A 20,323-nucleotide genomic window follows, 5' to 3' on the forward strand; every position below is an offset into this window, starting at 1 on the left:
TAAAAGGCTATAATGGTTGTAATCAAGCACCAAACTTTTGACAAAAATAATATTTGATATTACCAAAACACGGTCCATATTTGTTTCTATTAAAGCGTGTATCCAAAAGTCACGGTTCATGCAGAATGTAATGCTTCCTTATTATTTTTTTTATTTGGGTTGGTTTTGATTAGCAGTGCTTAGCTCTGGATTTCTCGCCCCAAAAACCCCTTACTATTAAATTTTGTGCTGATATGCTACTCTTTCAGAAGCTATTAAAAAATAATGAAAATAAAATTCAAACTGTACCTATACCTTGCTTATAAGCTATTTTTTAGATCTATTAAGATATTTTTTAGCGCAGATATGCTATTGCTCTTTATCCATTAAGTTGTGGGACACTCTGTATGTATCTTTCTCTACCTAAATTTTTTGTAAATTTTTACTCTCCTATTAATTATTGTTTTACTCTAATATTAATATAATATAATAATTTATGATAATAATTAATTTTATAATATTTATCCCAAAACTTTCGGCTTTATGGCTATTAGAGTGCAAAATTTCAGATTCCATAACTTTAGTTAAACGGTCTGGTTGCTAAAGTATCGATTGCATAGCAGAAATAGCCGCGTCACGGTAACTTCACTGCATGTTTCATTTGCTTTTCTACCTCAACGGTTGGCCACAATAAGAGAAGCCGGTAATTAGATACCAATTTGCGGTCTACCGAATCGCCAGTGTCTCATTATAACTGCGCGTATAATTTATTCGGTCATTAGATTTATTATGAATAAATCCATTAATTAAATTATACGGTAATATTTAGCTTGTAGAGAAATTTAATTTTAAATATATGTTTTTATACATATTATTACTGTGGTTTTTTTGGATTTATTATTGCACTATAAAAATGTGTACAAGAAAAAAATATTGATGTATCATAGCTACTTTTTTAAGATGATATATTTTCGCACGAAGTATAAGAGTTTAAGATAAACATTATTTACCATAACAAGTTTTTAATTAATTAATGATTATCTCTACTATTATTAGGCTGGATCTAAACGCGTACAAAAATATTTATAGAGTAAAATACCAGTTACAAAAAAAAGTTTTTAAATTATGTAGTTCTAAGGTAAAACTAAGTTAAATGATGGCAATTTTAAAAGAGCATTATTCCAATTACTATAATTTTTTTCGACAATCATTTCTCCAAATGAAATAATATCAAGTTTATAGTTTTTTTTTATAATTTTCTATAATTATTGCTACTGATCTTGTTTTTAATTCCACGAATTTACTCTTTTTTTACCGTCATAATATGCCTTAAAATGCAATTCTTTTTTACGTAGTTTTGATCACTGCAAACATTAATCATGATATGATTTTATTGCAGCTAAGATACAAATATATATCTCAAAATACATTAAATGTATAAATACTTTAACATAATTCTTAATTTAGTTTTTAGAAGCTTTTTTATTTATCTCAAAATTTTGTTTTTCTTATATAGCTAAAAATAAAATTTCCATTTATATCTGTTGTAAAGAGGAATAGTTATTTTATAAAGATTTTTTTGTCTATAAAATAATTATTTCTATAAATAGTTAACCTATCCATTTTGTTTATGAAGCCGACTGTAGCTTTTCAAAAACATATTTTGCTAAATAATTTCTATGCTCAAAAGTATCCGAAAGTGACAAATCTGAAACGAATAGAAGTTGTATATTCATGTTCTTTTAAATATCCGAAGAGTTATGCTTCTTGCAGTTTCCAATAACTGGAATTTTTGGGTCAGAAAATCTTTCTAAATGCAACATTTTGAAAGGACTGTATATATTTTTATAATAAATATAATGATATTTATGTAATTCGTTTAATTTTTAAAAAGAACATTTCTATTAAAAGATGGTTTTGCCTAAAGGTAGTCAATAAATAAAAAATCACAAACTTTGGAAGACGATTAATGAATGATAGGCTTTTTCTATATGAGTATATTCAATGGTTCTCACGTAGTTTTACTGTTGTAAATACAGTAAGGCTATCCTGAAAGTAGAATCTATTCATCATCATCATTATTATTTTATATAAAATAAATATTTTTAAAATTTAATCGTAAACTAGAAGTATGCAAAATTAAAATTCAGTATAACATAAAACCCCCCTAAAAAAATATTGCGTTCTTAAAGTAGATTTTTATGCACATTGTGTGACTTAACGTAGTAAGAGATTTTTTCGTACTACTTTGATAAACTTCTTCGATAATTTGCAAAATTTAATTATTAGTAACGGAGGACACAAGTGCATATTAACAATTCAGCTATAGATATATTTAATATTTTATCTAATTTAATACATAACTTGTCTTGGAAAATTTTTCATGATTCAAATGACCTAAATCATTTTCAAATCAGTAGATCATTTATACCCTTTATACCCCAATCTTCGAAAATCTGATTGAAACTAGTTCAATTTTGATTATAAAATCTGATGCTTACCTTCTGGGCCTGAAAAGGCTAATGAAATTATTATATTAGTCCCTAATAATTCTATTATTTCTGAAGTTGCAGATAATTTTTTTTTAATATAGAGGACTTTACAGCATGAAAATAATATCTAGCAGGTGCATATATGTGCTTATTAAAAAATAAATTTAAAGATAATTGGAAAAAGTTTTGTTTTGTTAGTCTAACTGCACAAAGCTTATCATAAAAAAAATCAGTATTAAATTTAATAGAACTTTCTAAGTAAAAATAATAAATTGCAAATAAATCATGAAATTGCTAAGGTATTTCTAGATAAAGTTACACCTATCTCGGTCCATCAACATAATTAATATTAGGGGACAAGCAAAAAACATTATTTAACTTACATATGCAGGATCCATTATAACAAAACAGGTAATAGTAAATGATAAACTCTTCAGTTTTATTCTTAGATATTTATAATTAGCTATTTAAAAGAGGTTATTGCATATAATCTTATGCGATTATATACTAACCAATCTGTATGCAACTAGAATATGCAATACTATAACCGATTTTAGACTAATCTCCTTAGATTTCATCTTATTTTAATCTTTAAAATTTTAGTTTTAAATATAAAGCTTATTTTCTAAATAACGGATTTCATTTATCGAATAAATAATTAACAGTGGTTATTTTTACCAGAAAAAATATATCAATAAGTAACGATACAAACTTACTTTAATTAAAAGAAATATTTAGCCATATAGAAACATCAAAAACTAACTTGGAACAGTCAAATTAATTATATTTGTTAAAAAGCCATTAAAAGCTTTAACATTTTAAAGACAGTTACTGCAAAGAAATGAGGTTCGGACTCTAAAACATCATTAATCTTTTATGGAGGCATGACAGGATTTATTTTCGATAATAAAGTCATATATTTATTATCTGTTACAAAAATTAGATTATTGACTGTTAATCATATGCAATATAAAACATTGAGATTGTTTACAGAAACCCTGCAATCTATACCAGTACAGGTCCAGCTAGAAGAAACTTATAAGCCACCTCTATATATATAAAGCATATATATGAATGATATACTGGTATGTTAGCTAAACGATTTTTAATTAAATTATTGTGCCATTTTATAACAAACCTTAATAGACTTATCTAATTTATATATTCAATATTGGATTAATTAAAGCAGTCCGCTTTTAGCAGAGGCCTACGCAAACACTAAACAGACTTATTAACTTGTTGATGTAAATAATGGATTCTGAATTTCCCAAACGGCAATAACTATATCGAACCAAGTAACCTTGATTAACAATTTGTGTTATGACAAATAATAAGATCTTAATGGACAGCCTTCATAAGTGCTTATGCTACTTACAAGTTTATATGGACGTATCTTAGGATGTAAAGGCACATGATGTGCATATTCCCTAAAATGGAAGTTAAAATGGGATTATAATTATTTCGTAATATCTTTCTCCTTTTAGACTTCAACGCAGTCATGTAGTCCTTAAAAATCTGACTTAGCTTTAACCATCCACCAATCTTTAAAAGTAGGACCACTTTAGTTAACCTTGGTCTAAACAATAAAATTGTTATCTTTATATGGATAAAATGTCACTTTGGTTTATTGGATATGAGTTGGTAAATAGGGAAGCAAAAAATTTTTTTCAGATAATTTTATATCTAAAGTATACCACAGAGAATATTTATTTTTATCCTATCAGACGCTTTTAAATATTGGAAAAAGAAATATCTAGAATAAATATGTAATACAAAAAATGGATGTACTTCAAATAGGAAGAATTTGGTTAAAAATACTGTAGTTATTAGAAATAATTTCCCAATAGGTAAATATCCTATTTTAGATTTTTTAATAGCCCATACCAGTTTTAATTAACACCTACATTAAATGAGAATGAAAAACTTAGAAATTTGTGACTCTGATAATCAGCTATTTAATATTGATTAAACCATAGACTCTTTGCATATCAAAACAATACGCAAGCAATAAAATCTGTATATACATAACTTGGAAAACTATATTTACTTTCTATTGATCACAATAGGGCTAAATATGGATCAAAAACCTTAAGAAGTTTGATTTTAATTATAATACGCTATTTAAAAATTAAATATAATATATTTATTTTTTTTAAAGCATTGCCATTTTTTATGTTTTTATTAACGTCCTTACTTTTGGCAACTTTAATACGTTAGTTTTAAGGAAAATTTAAATTTAAAAAAAAAATAAGAAAGAAATATAATTAGAAATGCAAACTATTTTTAAAGTTTAGTTAATAAAAATGTGATCAGAGAAAAATAATTGCCATCCAGTTTGAGAATTTTTTAAGAAGAATAGTATAATATACTCAAATATTCAATCAACGGTATAATAAAAAAGAAATAAATTCACAATCAATATTCAAAGGAACTAGCCGTAAAAAAGACAGCTGAAGATCAACTCAGTTATTTTGTGAAACACTAAAATTTCATAATCCTTTAGCTGAAAATTCTATTTTGTTGTTTCTCAAAACAAAGAGTGAGTGCATTTAGGTTTACATGAAAATGTTGACACATGCATGCACACATGCATTTCGGAGTATTTTGAATTATCTCTTTTAAATCACCTTTTAGCATGTACACAGTGGATTTTGGAATACCAATTTGTATTTTTGTATTAAGCATTACATTTTTTGCAATAAGCTAAAAGGCAGTATTATGCAGTAAGTATAAATAAGTAATTTAAATTCGCCTAGGACATCATAAAAGTATTTCGATTTTCGTAAAATTTATAACAGCCGCACAGATGCATTATAAAATAGGTTATTCGGAAAAGATGTGAAATTTCCAGGAGAAGTTCTTTAAAAATATATTTGTAATTTTTAAATAAATTCAGTAGTGTAAGCGTAAGGACTTTTATTAGGTATAATACTTACTTTTTCTATTTTCTGGATATGAACTGTAGTGTCCATCATAGTGGATGTCTGTTATATGCCAGAAGTAAGCTGTAATAAATAAAAAATATCAATAAATATATATTTAAATAACTTAAAATATATTAGAATCACCAAATATATTATTTAACTGAATTAGCTTATGATTTTATTACATCCTAGATTAATTTTCTTTTGTCACCTAAATATCATAACAAAAATTTGTAGTATATTTAAAAAATGTTCACTGATAACCCATAAATTAAAAAAAATCTAAAAAACAAAAGCTCTATGCATAATCCAAAAGGAAAAGGTTTTAATAATTTATCTTTTTTTATAATATATAAAGATTTTAAAGCTAAGTATTTATATTTCTTTTATATTATATATTGCAAATCGGGAAATGATATAAATATACCAATTAATGTCTTTATTTTTTTTAAATGAAACCTAGTTTTAAAACAATTTTTTAATAGATGTAAATATTCTATATATTTTATTGATCGATTTGAATATTGCGAAAAGTTATATTTTTTAAAAGAGGTAAATCTATTCTAATTTACAAACTATATAGATTTTACTTATATTAATATTGACACATTTTTAAAGATAAACTGTAGTTAGATTTTTGTGACACTATTGCAAAGATTAATTTTCAACAGAAGCACAGAGCTTTTGTACTAATATAGTAAAATTAAGGAAATGTCATTAAACAATTAATCTAGTTTTTTATTTATTATAATTTTAATGATTAAAGTAATTTTGAAATAATTAAAAAATAGAAATAACTCAAAAAAATATTTATAAATATGAAACAAATTTTTTCGAAATTTTTGTCATTAAAAGTACCCTTAATACTAGCAAGAAGTTAAAAAAAACTAACTTTTTAATAAAAATGAATTAAATAAAAATGTAATTTATAAAATTCCTTATGCTTGTGGTAAACTTTACGTAAGTAAAACTTGTAGACTGTGACTAAAAATAATTATATAATATGACTAAAATTAATTACAAATGAACACGATAATTTAAAAAAATACTAAATACCACAATAAGTATTTAAAAATAACTACAGATTATACTCCGCTGCTTTCTCAAATCTACAATAGGAATCAATTAAAATCACGTATATAATAAGAAAAGTAACCTTTGTATTTTTTTATATAGTTTTTATTATTGTTACTTTTTGAAACAGTTTATCAAAATCAGACAAAAAGTTAGGTAATTTTATATTTTTATATAAAGTTAGGACATTTGATTTAATAAATTGGTTTTTCTTTCTCTTCATTTATAAAAATTTTTGGGCGTATTAGATTAATAAATTAATATATATTTAAATACTGATGCAATATCCAACAAAATAGAATAATAAAGATGAGTTTTACAGCATACAAATTAATTGATTCTTGTAAAACTTATTTTGCCAGATTTTAGTTTTTTGTGAAAGTTTGTGAGTACTTAACTTTTTAATAACTCATCCTAACTTTAACATATTATCTATTGAAATCTTAAGATAAAGAAATCTTATCTTGAATACAGATTATTTGCTCATATATTTTTTGCCTTCTTATTAGCTATTTTATGTAAAAAATGTCATACATACCGGTTAAGGTTTTGTAGGCAAATTTAATTTGATATTATCTTCCTTCATTGATTTATAATTAACAGATTTCTATTTCAAAGATAGTTTATATTTTAAAAATGGCTATAAATAATTTTTGTCGTCATTTAGTGATATTATTTTAATTCATTATCATTATTGCTTCAAATAATATCTATTTTTCTACATTAACCTCACTGTTTTACGAGAACTGATGGTGGCATAGAGGCTAAAAGCGCTTTGCCTGATTTAATAAATATTTTTAAAAATTTATTAAGTCTTTAATTATTCATTATTGGCAAAACGTTGTTAAGTAAAACTAGATAAGAATAGAAAATCGAAAAAGAAATGCTATAATATATTCTATACTTTCATAATTATAAGAACCTTAATTTAAAAAAAAAGTATTCTATAAAAATCCAAGTATAGATAACAATCAATAATGTAAAGCGATAATAGAAGATTCTTGAGCTTGAGTATACTTAATAGGTCTAAAATTGTCTTAAATGTCTAGATTTACTTTTTGAAGATAATAGGAAAAATTCTAGTAAGGGCATTTGATTAAAATAATTCTAACCAAAGGATGTAAAAAATTAACATTACATAATATATGTATAACATTACATATACATACTACTTTAATATAATTATCGGACGAACCCCTGTAAATTATTAAAACATTATATTATTTGCATGTGATGTCTTAATTTCATCCATTTCAATAAACACACTGGGAATAATTTATTAAAACGTCTAATAAAATTCTTTTTAAGCTTTTCCAAGAAACAGAGTATACACGATTTCGTGATTAATACTACCAACGTAAGTGCCATGCCAAGGGTGAAATTATATGGATACCCATTAATCATTGCATGAAAACATATTACATGGTTTCGTTTTATATTATGTTATTGTAGTAGTCTCGACTTCTCATATTTATTTTATATTTACTTTAGCCGAATGCAAGCTAGTTTTATTAATGCATTGACTAAAACCAAGACTTATCCTACTATTATCATTTGAAATCAAAAATTTTAGTTTAAGCAAAAATTAAGAACTGGGATTTTAAATCCAGAAATGCTTCACGAGTTAATAGATTAATAGATCTTAAGCAGATTTATTGCTGTTTTTGTATTTTTCGTGCGGAATAGAGTTTCTTGTTGCAACGCCCCTTAGATAAAAAAAATTGTCTTATGGTACTATTTTGTTTGGTCTAATTGGATTTTTATTATTGTGTGCATTCCGTGAACATATTAGTAGCTTAAATTATTTATATGTTAGAGATATTTTATATAAGATATAATTAACTATATTCTCTTAAATTTTTAGAGCTTTAATCATTCGCTAAGATGTGAATTAAAATACTTGATGAAAAAAAATAACCAGTTGATCTATTTACACACTTATACTACTAAACACGATCAATTACTACTAGAAATATTTATTTACAGCGTATTTATTTACTACTATTTATGTCCAATTTAAATATAGCGCCAATATTTCGAATTGAACTTCAACTAGACTCCTAAAGGCGATCATGGAGAATCGCTAACTTTCCACGCGTCTTCAGAGATGTCGTGTGGTGCCCCCATTTGCGTGATTCTGAAATCACGAAAAATAGCTAGTATTCGCGGCGTTTCTAATACCGTCACAGTATTATAATATTAGATTTAAACTTAAGAAATACCTAAAACAAATCTTCGGACCTCTTAGGTTCCTTTTGTTCTGTTGGCTTAATAAAGGGTCAAAGGGTAACTAAAATAGTTTCGGTCATCCTCCACTAAAATTTATTTGAAAAACAAGTTATCCTACATGTTTCGGACATATAAGATGTCCATCATCAGGGATATAAAAAGAGGGTTTTCATCACAACACATAAAAAGCCACAGTGCTTCTGGCAAGGTCAAAGGTTAAAATTACTAACAATAAATAAAAAGGGTATATTGAGATGCACGAGAAAGTGACTAAACAGGGTCTACACAAACATTAAAATCACATAATTACCACACTAGGATAATTGTTATGTCTGTTATGTTGACATAATTTTAAAAAACTGTATCCTACATAAAAATTATTTATTTTTTAAGCTAATAAAGAAATAAACAAACTTATTTAAATTTACTTTGGTTTCCGATCAATGAACGTTTAAAACTACCGCATAACTAGATAATTTTTGATTTTAATGCTGACATAAAAAAATCGAGTCAGACACAGATATAAAGAGTTTTATATATTAGAAACATATGTTTGTTCTTTTCTCTTCGATCAAATATTCCTTTTGTCACGATACAAAAAAATTAAGCTAAAAATATAATTATCGGTTTGTCGATCCATAAATGATTTTACCGCACTTTAGATTGTTCACTTGCGTGACGTCAATTTTTTTCTTCCAAATTATAGGTCAATGAAGAACTAGCATATTATCTAATAAATGAAATAATATTATAAATAGCTTTTATCATTATACTGAGATTTTTTTCAGTCGTATATAACAAGAACATTCTTTATACTTATTACATGGGTCATTATTTCAATAATGTTCTAGCTTAAAATGGATTGTTTATAGGATCAGGTAGGTTTAATATCGTCCCACTATCCCCAGTTAGCAGGCTTAAAACAATATTCTTTATCTGCCCGTATATTCGTAATACGAAAACTGCAATCACAATTTAAAAATAGAACGAATATTACATTTTGGAACTCAAACCAACCTGAAACCCCACATATATCACAAATAATGTCACTAAAAAGCCCTACGGCAAGGCAGCATTTGCAAAAAATACGGTTGCGATGATTGCGGCGCGTTTTCCTGGAGAACTGAATGGAGAGAATCGCAAAAATATCAGATAAATGTTTTTGTTTCGGTATTGTTTTATTTTTAGATTCTCCGTAGGTTCTTAGTCTTTCTGTTTACATAAAGGGTATTTGGGATTTTTATATTAATATTTTAATAAACAAATTAGGAATATTATTCTTAATAGGATAAAATATAGGGTTATTGGCCAGTCAACAGTAGTTGGCGACAAAAAATTACTTTCATTATACATTATTACTAAAACAAACTTTAGAGTTATCCCAATTTCTTTGCTCTTTTTCAACCAGCCAATGACTATAATGTAAGAATGTTAAAATATATTTTATTGGCCAGAGTGGCTTAGAACTGCTTAAGTTATAATTTGTCTCCTATTTTAGTAAGCCACACAAATATTTTATTTGATATAAATGTTGTTTTACTTTTTAACCATCGAAAATATTTCAGTAAGGTTTACAGCTTTGAAACTGCAAAAAAATCCATGCACTTGTCTACTTTTATTTTAAAGGGGACCAAATAACACAAAAACTCCATTACTCATTTCTTTAGCGATGTTTACCCTTATTTTGTCAAATTATTGACAAAATATGTGTATCTTTATCGATGCTATTTAATCTTTTTTTTACAATTTATTAGTAGTAATTTATTGTAATTGCATTAATACCATGCCACATGTATTGATATAGGTAATATAAGTCTTATCTGCTATAAAAATTGAGTAACTCATTATGCAACTAAAGATACAAATACTGTATCACTTGATCCATTGAATAATTTTGTAAATTGGTCTCTCAATATTCATATTAAAAAATATAAAAATAATAATAGGTAATAGTCAAATATTACTTCTTTAATTTATTTATTTATTTATTTATTGATTTACACTTTACAAATTATGTTACACTAGGTAACTAACTATTTCTATTACAAAGTACAATCCAAAATCTAAATTATTTCACCGAATTATAAAGTTCTTACATTTCTCTTAGAATTCTTTTTAGTTGAAGTAAAGTAACATTAAATAAGTCTATTTTATCGTATATTTTATTATAGAGGTTACACATACTGAAAAGAGGAGAATTTAGATGTCTATTATTATTGGCTACATATCGAAGTATTTCTGGCATAGTATGTGGGCACCTTAAGAGAAAATTAATACACCATCATCAATAAGATCATTTAGCATTTAAAAAGATGCACTACAGTAAAATTGAATCTGCGTTTCTTAAGTAAGTCCATATTGTAAATATTATATAACTCAATTGAAGAGGCATTATTATTGTAATATTTGTTTTCTCTGAAGAACATGTTGCGCGCCATTTTCGTTTGTGTACGCTGAAAGTCCTATTTGTAATATTTATAATATGGGTTCCAAATTATACAGAAATATTCTATTAAATTTCTTATATAAGCATAGTACAGGTGCTTCAAACCAGCTGAATTATAGAACTCTTTAGTATGTCTTGCTAGGAACCCATACATTTGAAATGCTTTATTTGTAATGTATTTATATTGAGGTGTAAATGGTGGTTTTTAATCATTGTTTTCCTTCATTAACATGTATTTATTCTTATTAGGTTTATGTCCGAAATTTTAAGGACATCTTTGATGTTTAAAGGTTCTCAGAGGTCATAGGGCAATTAGTTTTAATTGGTAACTTTATGCACATGAACTTGTTTTTTTTAACATTCATAGTCAGTATACAACCTTCGTAGGTTTCTCTTAGTTTTCGTACCATATATTTTACGTCTTCTTTATTCCCTGCCAGTACTGCCTGGTCGTCTGCAAACTGTAAGCTAGATACTGTTCAATTAGCTATTCAACAAGTTAGAGGTAATCCCATTTCCAAATATTTTTGTTATCATTTTGGCAAAGCTTCTTTATTATAAATTTTAAACAGTGCTGGCGATACACAGCATCTCTGATGAAGCTTCTTTATTACGTAAAAATCTTTAGACAGAATATTTTCCATATTTATCCTAGAGAAGAAGTTTTTACAAAGGTTTTTGATAGAATTTATAAGACTTTGATTAATGGAAGTACTTTGCAATTATCATAGGCTTTTAAGCGATCAATGAATAAAATATATGTTTCTAAGATAACTACTATTTTTTCTGCCTTACTATTATTATCTGCCTTATACAGAATACGTTGTTCATACATAATCTTCTGGATCTAAAGTAATACCTATAACCTCCAGATTGAAGTTGTAATCTAGAATTAAAAAACCTAAAAGAAATAGAACGATTTAAAGAATTTAAGTACCTAGGGGTTACATTGGATAAAATGAGTTCAAACGACAAAGAATTAAGTACGAGAGTGAAACAGGCACGGAAAGTAATTAACTGTCAATTAACGGAATTCTCCGGATGAAAAATATGACTAAGCATAGGAAATACAATATATATACAATACTCTAATTAAAAGCAATTTATTATATGATTCAGGAACTTGGAAAATGTGATTATAAAAGAATAATAAAAGCAATCGAAATGGAAGCACTGAGAACCAAGAGAGGGTTAGAAATAAAAATATCCGAGAATAAATGGGACTTGAGGACCTAATTATAACTGACATCAAAAAAAAGTAACTTATCTGGTACACACATGTACAATGCATGAACGACAATGACGCATGACGAACAATGAACTGGATACCATACTATCGGAAAATAGAAAGGTGTCTAAAATTAATCTGCAAAAAGAGAATTTGCAAATAAATGAGTGTAAGAAAATTAGGTAATGGACAATACAAGTATATAGAGTTCCTTCTAGAAAGATAGAAAAAATATCGGAAAACGTCCCATATTTTAGACTGATGATAACTTTTAAACGCTACTAAAAGTATTACCCATAAATCACCATAAAGCTGCTAGGCTCTTAGCTCTTAGACCCTTTCTTATATCCTTTATTAATCAAATATGCATTTATTCAGTACTTGTGAATACGGTAAGTAAACAAACCAGGTCACATGGTCAAACTTTAGTTGTTATAGTCAATCTTACTTGCTATCACAGTCAAATTGGATTACTGTCCCCGAGATATAGAATGTGAGTTAAGTCGCTAGTTGTAGTCGCCCTCTAAGTTAGAAGTTGGTTACGAATTATCCCTGTTCTTTATTACTCTTTAAGTCCTAATATCTTTCAGACTTTTGGTGACCAATTACAGATCCAAGAGTTGTAGTACAAAAAGTTTTCTTGTTACTGCCGAGCAGATGTAGAGTGTGAGTCGACTCGCGAGTTGTAGTGAAGAATTTGCTTTTAAGTTACCCCTATTATTCCTTTATTTCTAATATGGGTCTTTCACAAGACCCTTGGTGACTAATTATTACAGATACAAGAGTTGCAGTATAGTTGTCGGAGAAAGTGTGTGAATGTAGTCGAGAGAAATTGCTCAGCAAGTTTTCCCTATTTTCTTTATTACCCTCTCCATATTTCTCTCTTTACACCTTTATTGATTGATTAATACAGTCCACTTCTACTCTCCAGTGGTATAAATCGTAGCCGATCGATAGTTCTAGCCTGGACACTTATCCCCGCTTCCATCGATACCTCACAACAGAAGCCGAAATCATGCGAGGCGACGACCGCATCGCGATGGCAAAATTTCCGCGGGCACATATATTGCGTTGATTTGAAATAATATTTTACTGCAATTATTATTGTAGTTTATAGTAAGATTACGCATTTAAAATTTTAAACTACCAAACTATTTTGATACTCGCTTTGAGTTTTAAAAAGAATAAAAATTCGGTATTTAAATTAGGTGGGTAAATTGACAATTTTATTTTTAACTTACATTTTACAATCTTAATTTTATTTAGAATAATGCCTACCTCTTACTGCATTCCTGTTTAAGCTCAGAAAAAAATTTAAATGGATTTTTTTTTGGTTTTTTTTGATTATCCTCAGAATCATTAAAATTTTCGATTTTTTAAATAAGCAACAAAAATTTGGCGTAGGTACTACCTAATTTTGTTTTCGGCATTAACATTTTTACGAAAAAGTAATACAGCAATGCAAAAACTTTCCCATAGCAACCAAGAAAACCCACAAAAGTGTCACGAATAAGTTTTTGAAAATTTGTTTTTTTTTCAATTATCTTCAAAACCACATAAAATAAAATATAGATATTTTTTTATATGGCATATTCTTTTACAAGTAAATAATGTGCAACTTTGGGGTAAATTATCCATTTTCGTATTTTGAGCGTAGACGAATTTGAAACACCGTTTATGTATATTTTTCCAATAAAATAAATAATAAAAAATATTTAAAACATTTATCATATACCTAAAAATACGTAATAATAAAAAAAAAATTATCTTGTAAAATGTAAAAAATATTAGGTCCCGCGGTATCTCCGCTTAGTCGTTCCACTGTACGGCGTGCGCCACCAAATCTCGGCTTCAATTTTGACGACACGAAACCAGTGTCACGGCTAGAACTCTCGATCGGCTACGTATAAATACAACAATTGTATCCCTCTCTATCTGCGAAAGAATCTATGAATGTGGGCAGCAGTTCTCCGCCAAATAAATGTAATAAAATAATAGTTGAAGCGCTGGTTAATGTTAATAATAAGTTTTAACAAAATGTTATTTATATACTTATAAAATATATAGTGGAATCAATAATGACGGTAGTCTTCAAATGTTTTTAGTCACTATATGTAACGTATCTGAATAACAAATTAGGGTATATATTTCCCATAAGTTATTCCATTATCCTCTATGATAGATATTGATTTTAGAAAAGAAAACATTGAAAAAAAGGAGGAATGTCTTAGAATAAAGAAAGCAAACAAAAAAAAAACCGAAATTAAATATTGTGATATTAAATTCGTGAGCCAGGAAGTGCAGCTTGTAAAAATAACAGATAAAAGCACAAGAAGAAGCAGTTAAGGAAAAATTAAAATCGAATAAAATTAATTAACAAATCATAAAAAGAATCTTCTCTTAAAATAATATTAGCGCAAACATAAATATAGTTTTAAAAGTTCACGAGGAAAAAGTTAAAGAGGATATAATCCTTTTCATAATCCAGTAGCTTTAAAGGTACTATATTTAAATAATTAATTAAAAAGAAAATACTATTGGCATAAAATGTAACAAGATGGGCTAAAAAACTCGTACAAGCCAATTTATCATATTAAATAATATCGCAACAATCACATAAAAATATTTTAGGGAAATATTAAATAAAAATATATTTTCATGTTTACTGTACAAACTAAAATAAGAATAAAGCAGTTAATTTTATACTTGGCTATATGTAAACTACCTTCTACCTGATATATTGATAAGTATTTGTTACTTTTTCGATGAATATTAAATGGTCAAGTACACTATGATTAATAACTTATTTTATTAGAAATACTTTTGTTTTTAAAGACACTATTAAATAAAACAAAACTAATTTATTTTATTAAAATAAACACTTTAGAAAAATATAAATAAATTTCACTTAAATACAAGATAATTTAAAATAAAACAATTTTTCTTAAAAGGCTCATGTTAACGTATTTAAATTACCAAATATAGAAATGGTCTTATATTAGATTTATTTAGTAAAAGTAGCGTCCTTAGTAAGTAGCGTAGATGAAGTTCGCAGGTTAAGGACCAAGAATCAAAAACTTCTTGAAAAGATGCTGACGTTTACGTCTTTTTCAAGGCTGTAATTAAGAAACAGAACAATTTTTTTTTAAGCACGTAACTGAATATTAATTTTAAAACATCAAAATTATAGACATAAAATATTTTTTTTACTTTATTTATGAGCAATGAAAATGGACATTTGTTATAATAAATAAATAAAATAGAATACAACATTAAAATCACAATATCTATAAACATGACAAATTAAAAATTTTATAAAAATTACATGTTTACTGTGAAAACGCTTTTTTGTCGATTGTGATGGGCAAATATGTGGTTACACTTTAAACAAATATAACATAAATCACAAAGCATTATTGGCCTTAATTTAGAACTTTGCTATAATTAACATTATTTTACCAAAAATCCAGGACTCCTTTTAGTAAAATTTAAGGAAGCGCCTAAATAGAATAAGAGTTAAGTTACGATTTCCGGAATCCAACTCAAAAACTTTTCAACTTGTCCGAATAATAAAGGAATCCCATGCCAGTTAAGTCCCCGGCATGGCGAATGAGTATGTAACTTTGTGGAACTTAAATACCGATTTTCGAATAGATCACGAACTTCTGTGTTCCGAAGTTTTTTGCCGTTTGCCTTAACGTAGTTTAAAAGTTAGATTTCTTTTCGATGGCCTCGCATCAGGCGAACTTTTGATAAAATATTTTTATCAAAAATTTTAAAAGAGTTGGTTTGGTTTGAGGCTCTGAGTAAACAAGTTTGATAAATCGGTGAACCATTGTGCATTTACATTTTTGATAAATAGTACCTTCATCCGGTCTGCGAAAAATATCGACTTAAAAATTTTTCATATTTTTAATAAAACCTTAATACAGCGGATATTTGACATAATAAAAAAACAGCGTTTTTAAAAGGAATTTAATTTGGGCTTAGGGATCAAAATACTCATTAGGTGCAATTTGTATCAATTAAAAATACCAAAATTGTATAATTTTTTGTAAACGAAAAACTTTTATGAAGTCTTAGAAATGTAATCAACCCTATAAAACTCGACTGATTTGAACTCAATTTTTGTGTTAAATTTATTTTTGACTTGAAAATTCTCGCTTTTGAGTATTGTAGATCCTTCTTTTTATGATTTTATATCTGACGCTATTGAAGTCTTGTCTGAACCGCTTCACTGTAGTTTTGTGCCATTTTGCTTCTTTTTATTACATTTAATTATTAGATTGAGATACAGTAGAGGCCTAATATTTGTAGATGATGTATTTAATGTTTTTTTAAGGAGAATAGAACTGTGTCTGGAATACTGCTTCGTTAGCTTGTGCCCTTTATATAGGTGGAATGTCTAACAATTTGAGAAAGTCAAAAATTCTATAAAATAAATCTAATCGATTATATAAAAGGGCTACCATACAAAATAACGACAACATTTGAAATGAATATAAGGCTATAAAAAATAACATAGTATGCAAGATAAGAGTAGAAAAAGACAGATTTTTTGCGAAGATAGATCTACATAAAAATAATCACAAAGAACTCAGGAAAAATCTGAAGACGCTTTTGCCAGGAAAAACCAAAACATGCCAAATGAAATAAAGTTTAAAAATGAAATCATTACACAGGAGGATGATATTGCACATAGTTTTAATAATCATTTCGTGAATAGTATTGATCTTATTCTTGCAGATATTCCACCAGCAGCAAATGGTGAAACATATTTCATTGAACCACCTATAGTCCAGAATATCTTGACACAATTTAATAAAGTTTTTATGACTAAAATGAAGGAAATACCTTAAAATCTAAAAAACGTTGGTGGTGGGGAGAGAAGCATTACTAAGCAGGTTCTTTGCGATGTTGCTTATGTTGTAGGTTATCGTCTTTTGGATATTATCAATACATCCTTAAGTACTGGGGTTTTTCCGGAAGCCTGGAAACTTTCTACTGTTGTTCCCATTCCAAAAGTACAAAACACTAAATTGTGTAATGAATTTCGGCCAATTAACACCATACCTATTTATGAGAAGCTCCTTGAACTCCTTGAACTAAAACATTGTAATATAAATAAAATAGTTGTACCTAACTAATCCACCATCCTATTGGGTCTGGTCAGCAAGGTCAACCAAGCTTTAAATGTGTGTCATCGGCTGCTTGCAACCGAACCGCTCGATCAACCTGAGTCGACATTATTTTTATTATTTTTATTATTATAAGGCAAGGCAACATCAATTAACTGTGCTTTTAATAAGCGAGGCAAGGAAATAATATTTAGGTTAAGTCTTGTTTTAATTTATGGTCTACCTCTGACAGGATATTTCTGGAGCCGGGATACTGTTTCTAGATTACCGAGATCATCCATGGACAAACCGGAGTATCCTGATACAGTTATGGCCAACTTATACTTTTTCTTTATTTTTCATTTATGTTTTTATTGAAAGTAGCTTTTTTGCTAAATAGAGATATTATTTATTTATTTAAAATATTCCGGAGTTATAATATCCTAATTAAAAATTTCCAAATAAAAAAAAATCTCAAAAACTTCGTTTTACATCACTCTAAAATACATGAGTTGAGTTGGGTTAAGTTGCTAAATTGTAATTCGGGAGTTTTTTTTGTTTGGAATTTTTTTTTCATTTTTTTTCAAGTTTTTTCCTCTTGTAATTTTTACTAAAAAAAATTAAAACAAATTTCTTAAATATAAAACACAATAAATAATATATCAGTTTAATATAAAAAAGTGAATCCATTTCCTTAATTGAGACAGTACTTATAAAAAACAAATTTCATAATCACAAAACAAGATGTAGTTTGCTCGATAATATTCTATTATTATTTTTCAAATTATTGTAATTTTTTGCATAATAGTTTTCACATAAATCAAAATAAATTTAAGTTTTAAGAAAATTTTAAAATGAAAAAAAATATCTAGATTCCAAATATTTAATTATTAAATGAATTTTAATTTGCAGGATTACGTATCATTACACAAGAACTTTTAAAATAAATACACAAAATAAGATAATAATCAAAACTAAGAATCCCTTATTATTAATAGCAAACCTTTAAAATTACTTCCGTTGGTTCGAATGCAATTCCTAATTTCCATTTCCGAGATGATTTATTGGAATTTTAATTATTTATCATTAATAATTCTCGTCTGAAAATTATGATAATATTGGTAAAATTATAATAAAAAGTTCATATATTAAATATAAGCACTATAAGAAAAAGACAAGAATTTTGAAAAACGTTAAATAAATATTAGGTTTTATTACTTATAATTTAGGTTATTGAGCATTTATTTAGAATTTTTTTTATTATCTTTTTTTAACTACTTAATCATAAATTAAATTTACTAAAATGATGAGGCATATTATAGCCTTTTAAGTTATGCAATTTGTTATTAATATAATAATGAATTTAGTATACTCAAAACAAAGCGTACTTAGATTATGTATAGAAAATTTAAAGAATTATACGTTTTTAAGCACAAGAAGTGCTAAACTTTAATATACTTTAGATTTAAATTCAATTATCTATCAAATTTAATTTTGGGATTACAAATAACTTTACGGAAACATTTTGAGAAATAAATTATTAGATTTCTTGTTTTGTTTTTATATATCATGCATGAATAAAGTTCTTTATGTGGTCATTTACTAGATTATTTATAATTTTGTCTTGTAAATTTTTCATTAAAGTCTTAAGAATATGGTAAAATTTAAACAATATCTCGAATCCATATATTTTATTATACAAATTGTAATTTTCTGGAATCCATGTCTGTCCTTTAAAACTAGCAATACTTTTAATGTTAAATTACACAAACACTTTGCCATACATAAAATTAGATAATAATCAAAACTAAAAACCCTTTATTTAACAGCAAACGTTCGGAATTACTTCCGTTGGTTCCAATGCCATTCCTAATTTCCGCTTCCAAATGATTCATTGGAATTTTAAATTTTCAGCATTAATAATTCTCGTCTGGGGTTTTAACTAGACTTAACGAGAAAAAAAGTAAATGTATTAAATTGCTATATTTAAAAACTGATGAAATATTAATATTGGCAAAAAATTAATACACATGAAAAGACATAAGGCGAGTAACTATATAAGCTAGAAAACTTTTTGTTGTAGTATTTTGTCCACTCTCTTTAATGTTCTTAAAATGTTCGGATATTGTTTTATAAAATTTTATTTAATTTAATAGAAACTATAAAATTTAAACGTTCTTTTTAGTTTAATTTGTTTGTGTTGCTTTTAAAATACAAAAATCCTACAAAAAAAACTTTAGAAACGGTTGAGAATCGGATTAAAATATATTGGTTAATTTATCATATTTTTACCTTTTGAACATGTTTCCAAAATATTTCCCTTTCCCTCAAAATACCCTGTATATATTGAATATGAAATAATTTTTAATTTTAATATATTAGAAAATATAAACTAATGTCTAAACAATAATGATGGTAGTATGCAAGAAAATTAAAGTACCATTAAATCTACAGTAAAATATATAATATAAATATAATTTGTATGCTACACCAGTATTCTTAACAATAAAATTAAACATTCATTTTACAGTTTCATATTTCATAAAATTTCTTTTGTACACATATGTTTTATTATTTCTTCATTTATTTGGAGGCACCACAATATGTTATGTCTTTTGTTATTAAATTATGTGTTTATTAAACCTAAACAATAAACTTTATTAAACTTCCAAGAACTGTATTTCAATTAAGCCCTTGCAAATGAGAATAGGCAGATAAAACAATAAAAAATAATTTCAACTCTCTATTTTGCTCTATAATAAAAAGAAGAATGCAATAAAACTAATTGGTGCAAGAATTTGCAATAATATAGCGTATATTTTCAGGATAGATCA

At 26.6% G+C, this 20,323-nt stretch overlaps 1 protein-coding gene across 1 annotated transcript in view; it reads right to left on the bottom strand.

Annotated features, from left to right (window-relative positions):
• LOC126740528 (acid sphingomyelinase-like phosphodiesterase 3b) overlaps window positions 1-20,323 on the bottom strand; it is a 321,078-nt gene that overhangs the window by 130,364 nt on the left and 170,391 nt on the right. The window contains exon 2 of the mRNA XM_050446601.1: window positions 5,408-5,476. Within this exon, the coding sequence (XP_050302558.1) occupies window positions 5,408-5,476 (69 nt within the window). The remainder of the gene's footprint in view (window positions 1-5,407; window positions 5,477-20,323) is intronic.

The sequence above is a fragment of the Anthonomus grandis genome, chromosome 9 (genome assembly GCF_022605725.1).
Source record: "Anthonomus grandis grandis chromosome 9, icAntGran1.3, whole genome shotgun sequence".
NCBI classification, from domain to species: domain Eukaryota; kingdom Metazoa; phylum Arthropoda; class Insecta; order Coleoptera; family Curculionidae; genus Anthonomus; species Anthonomus grandis.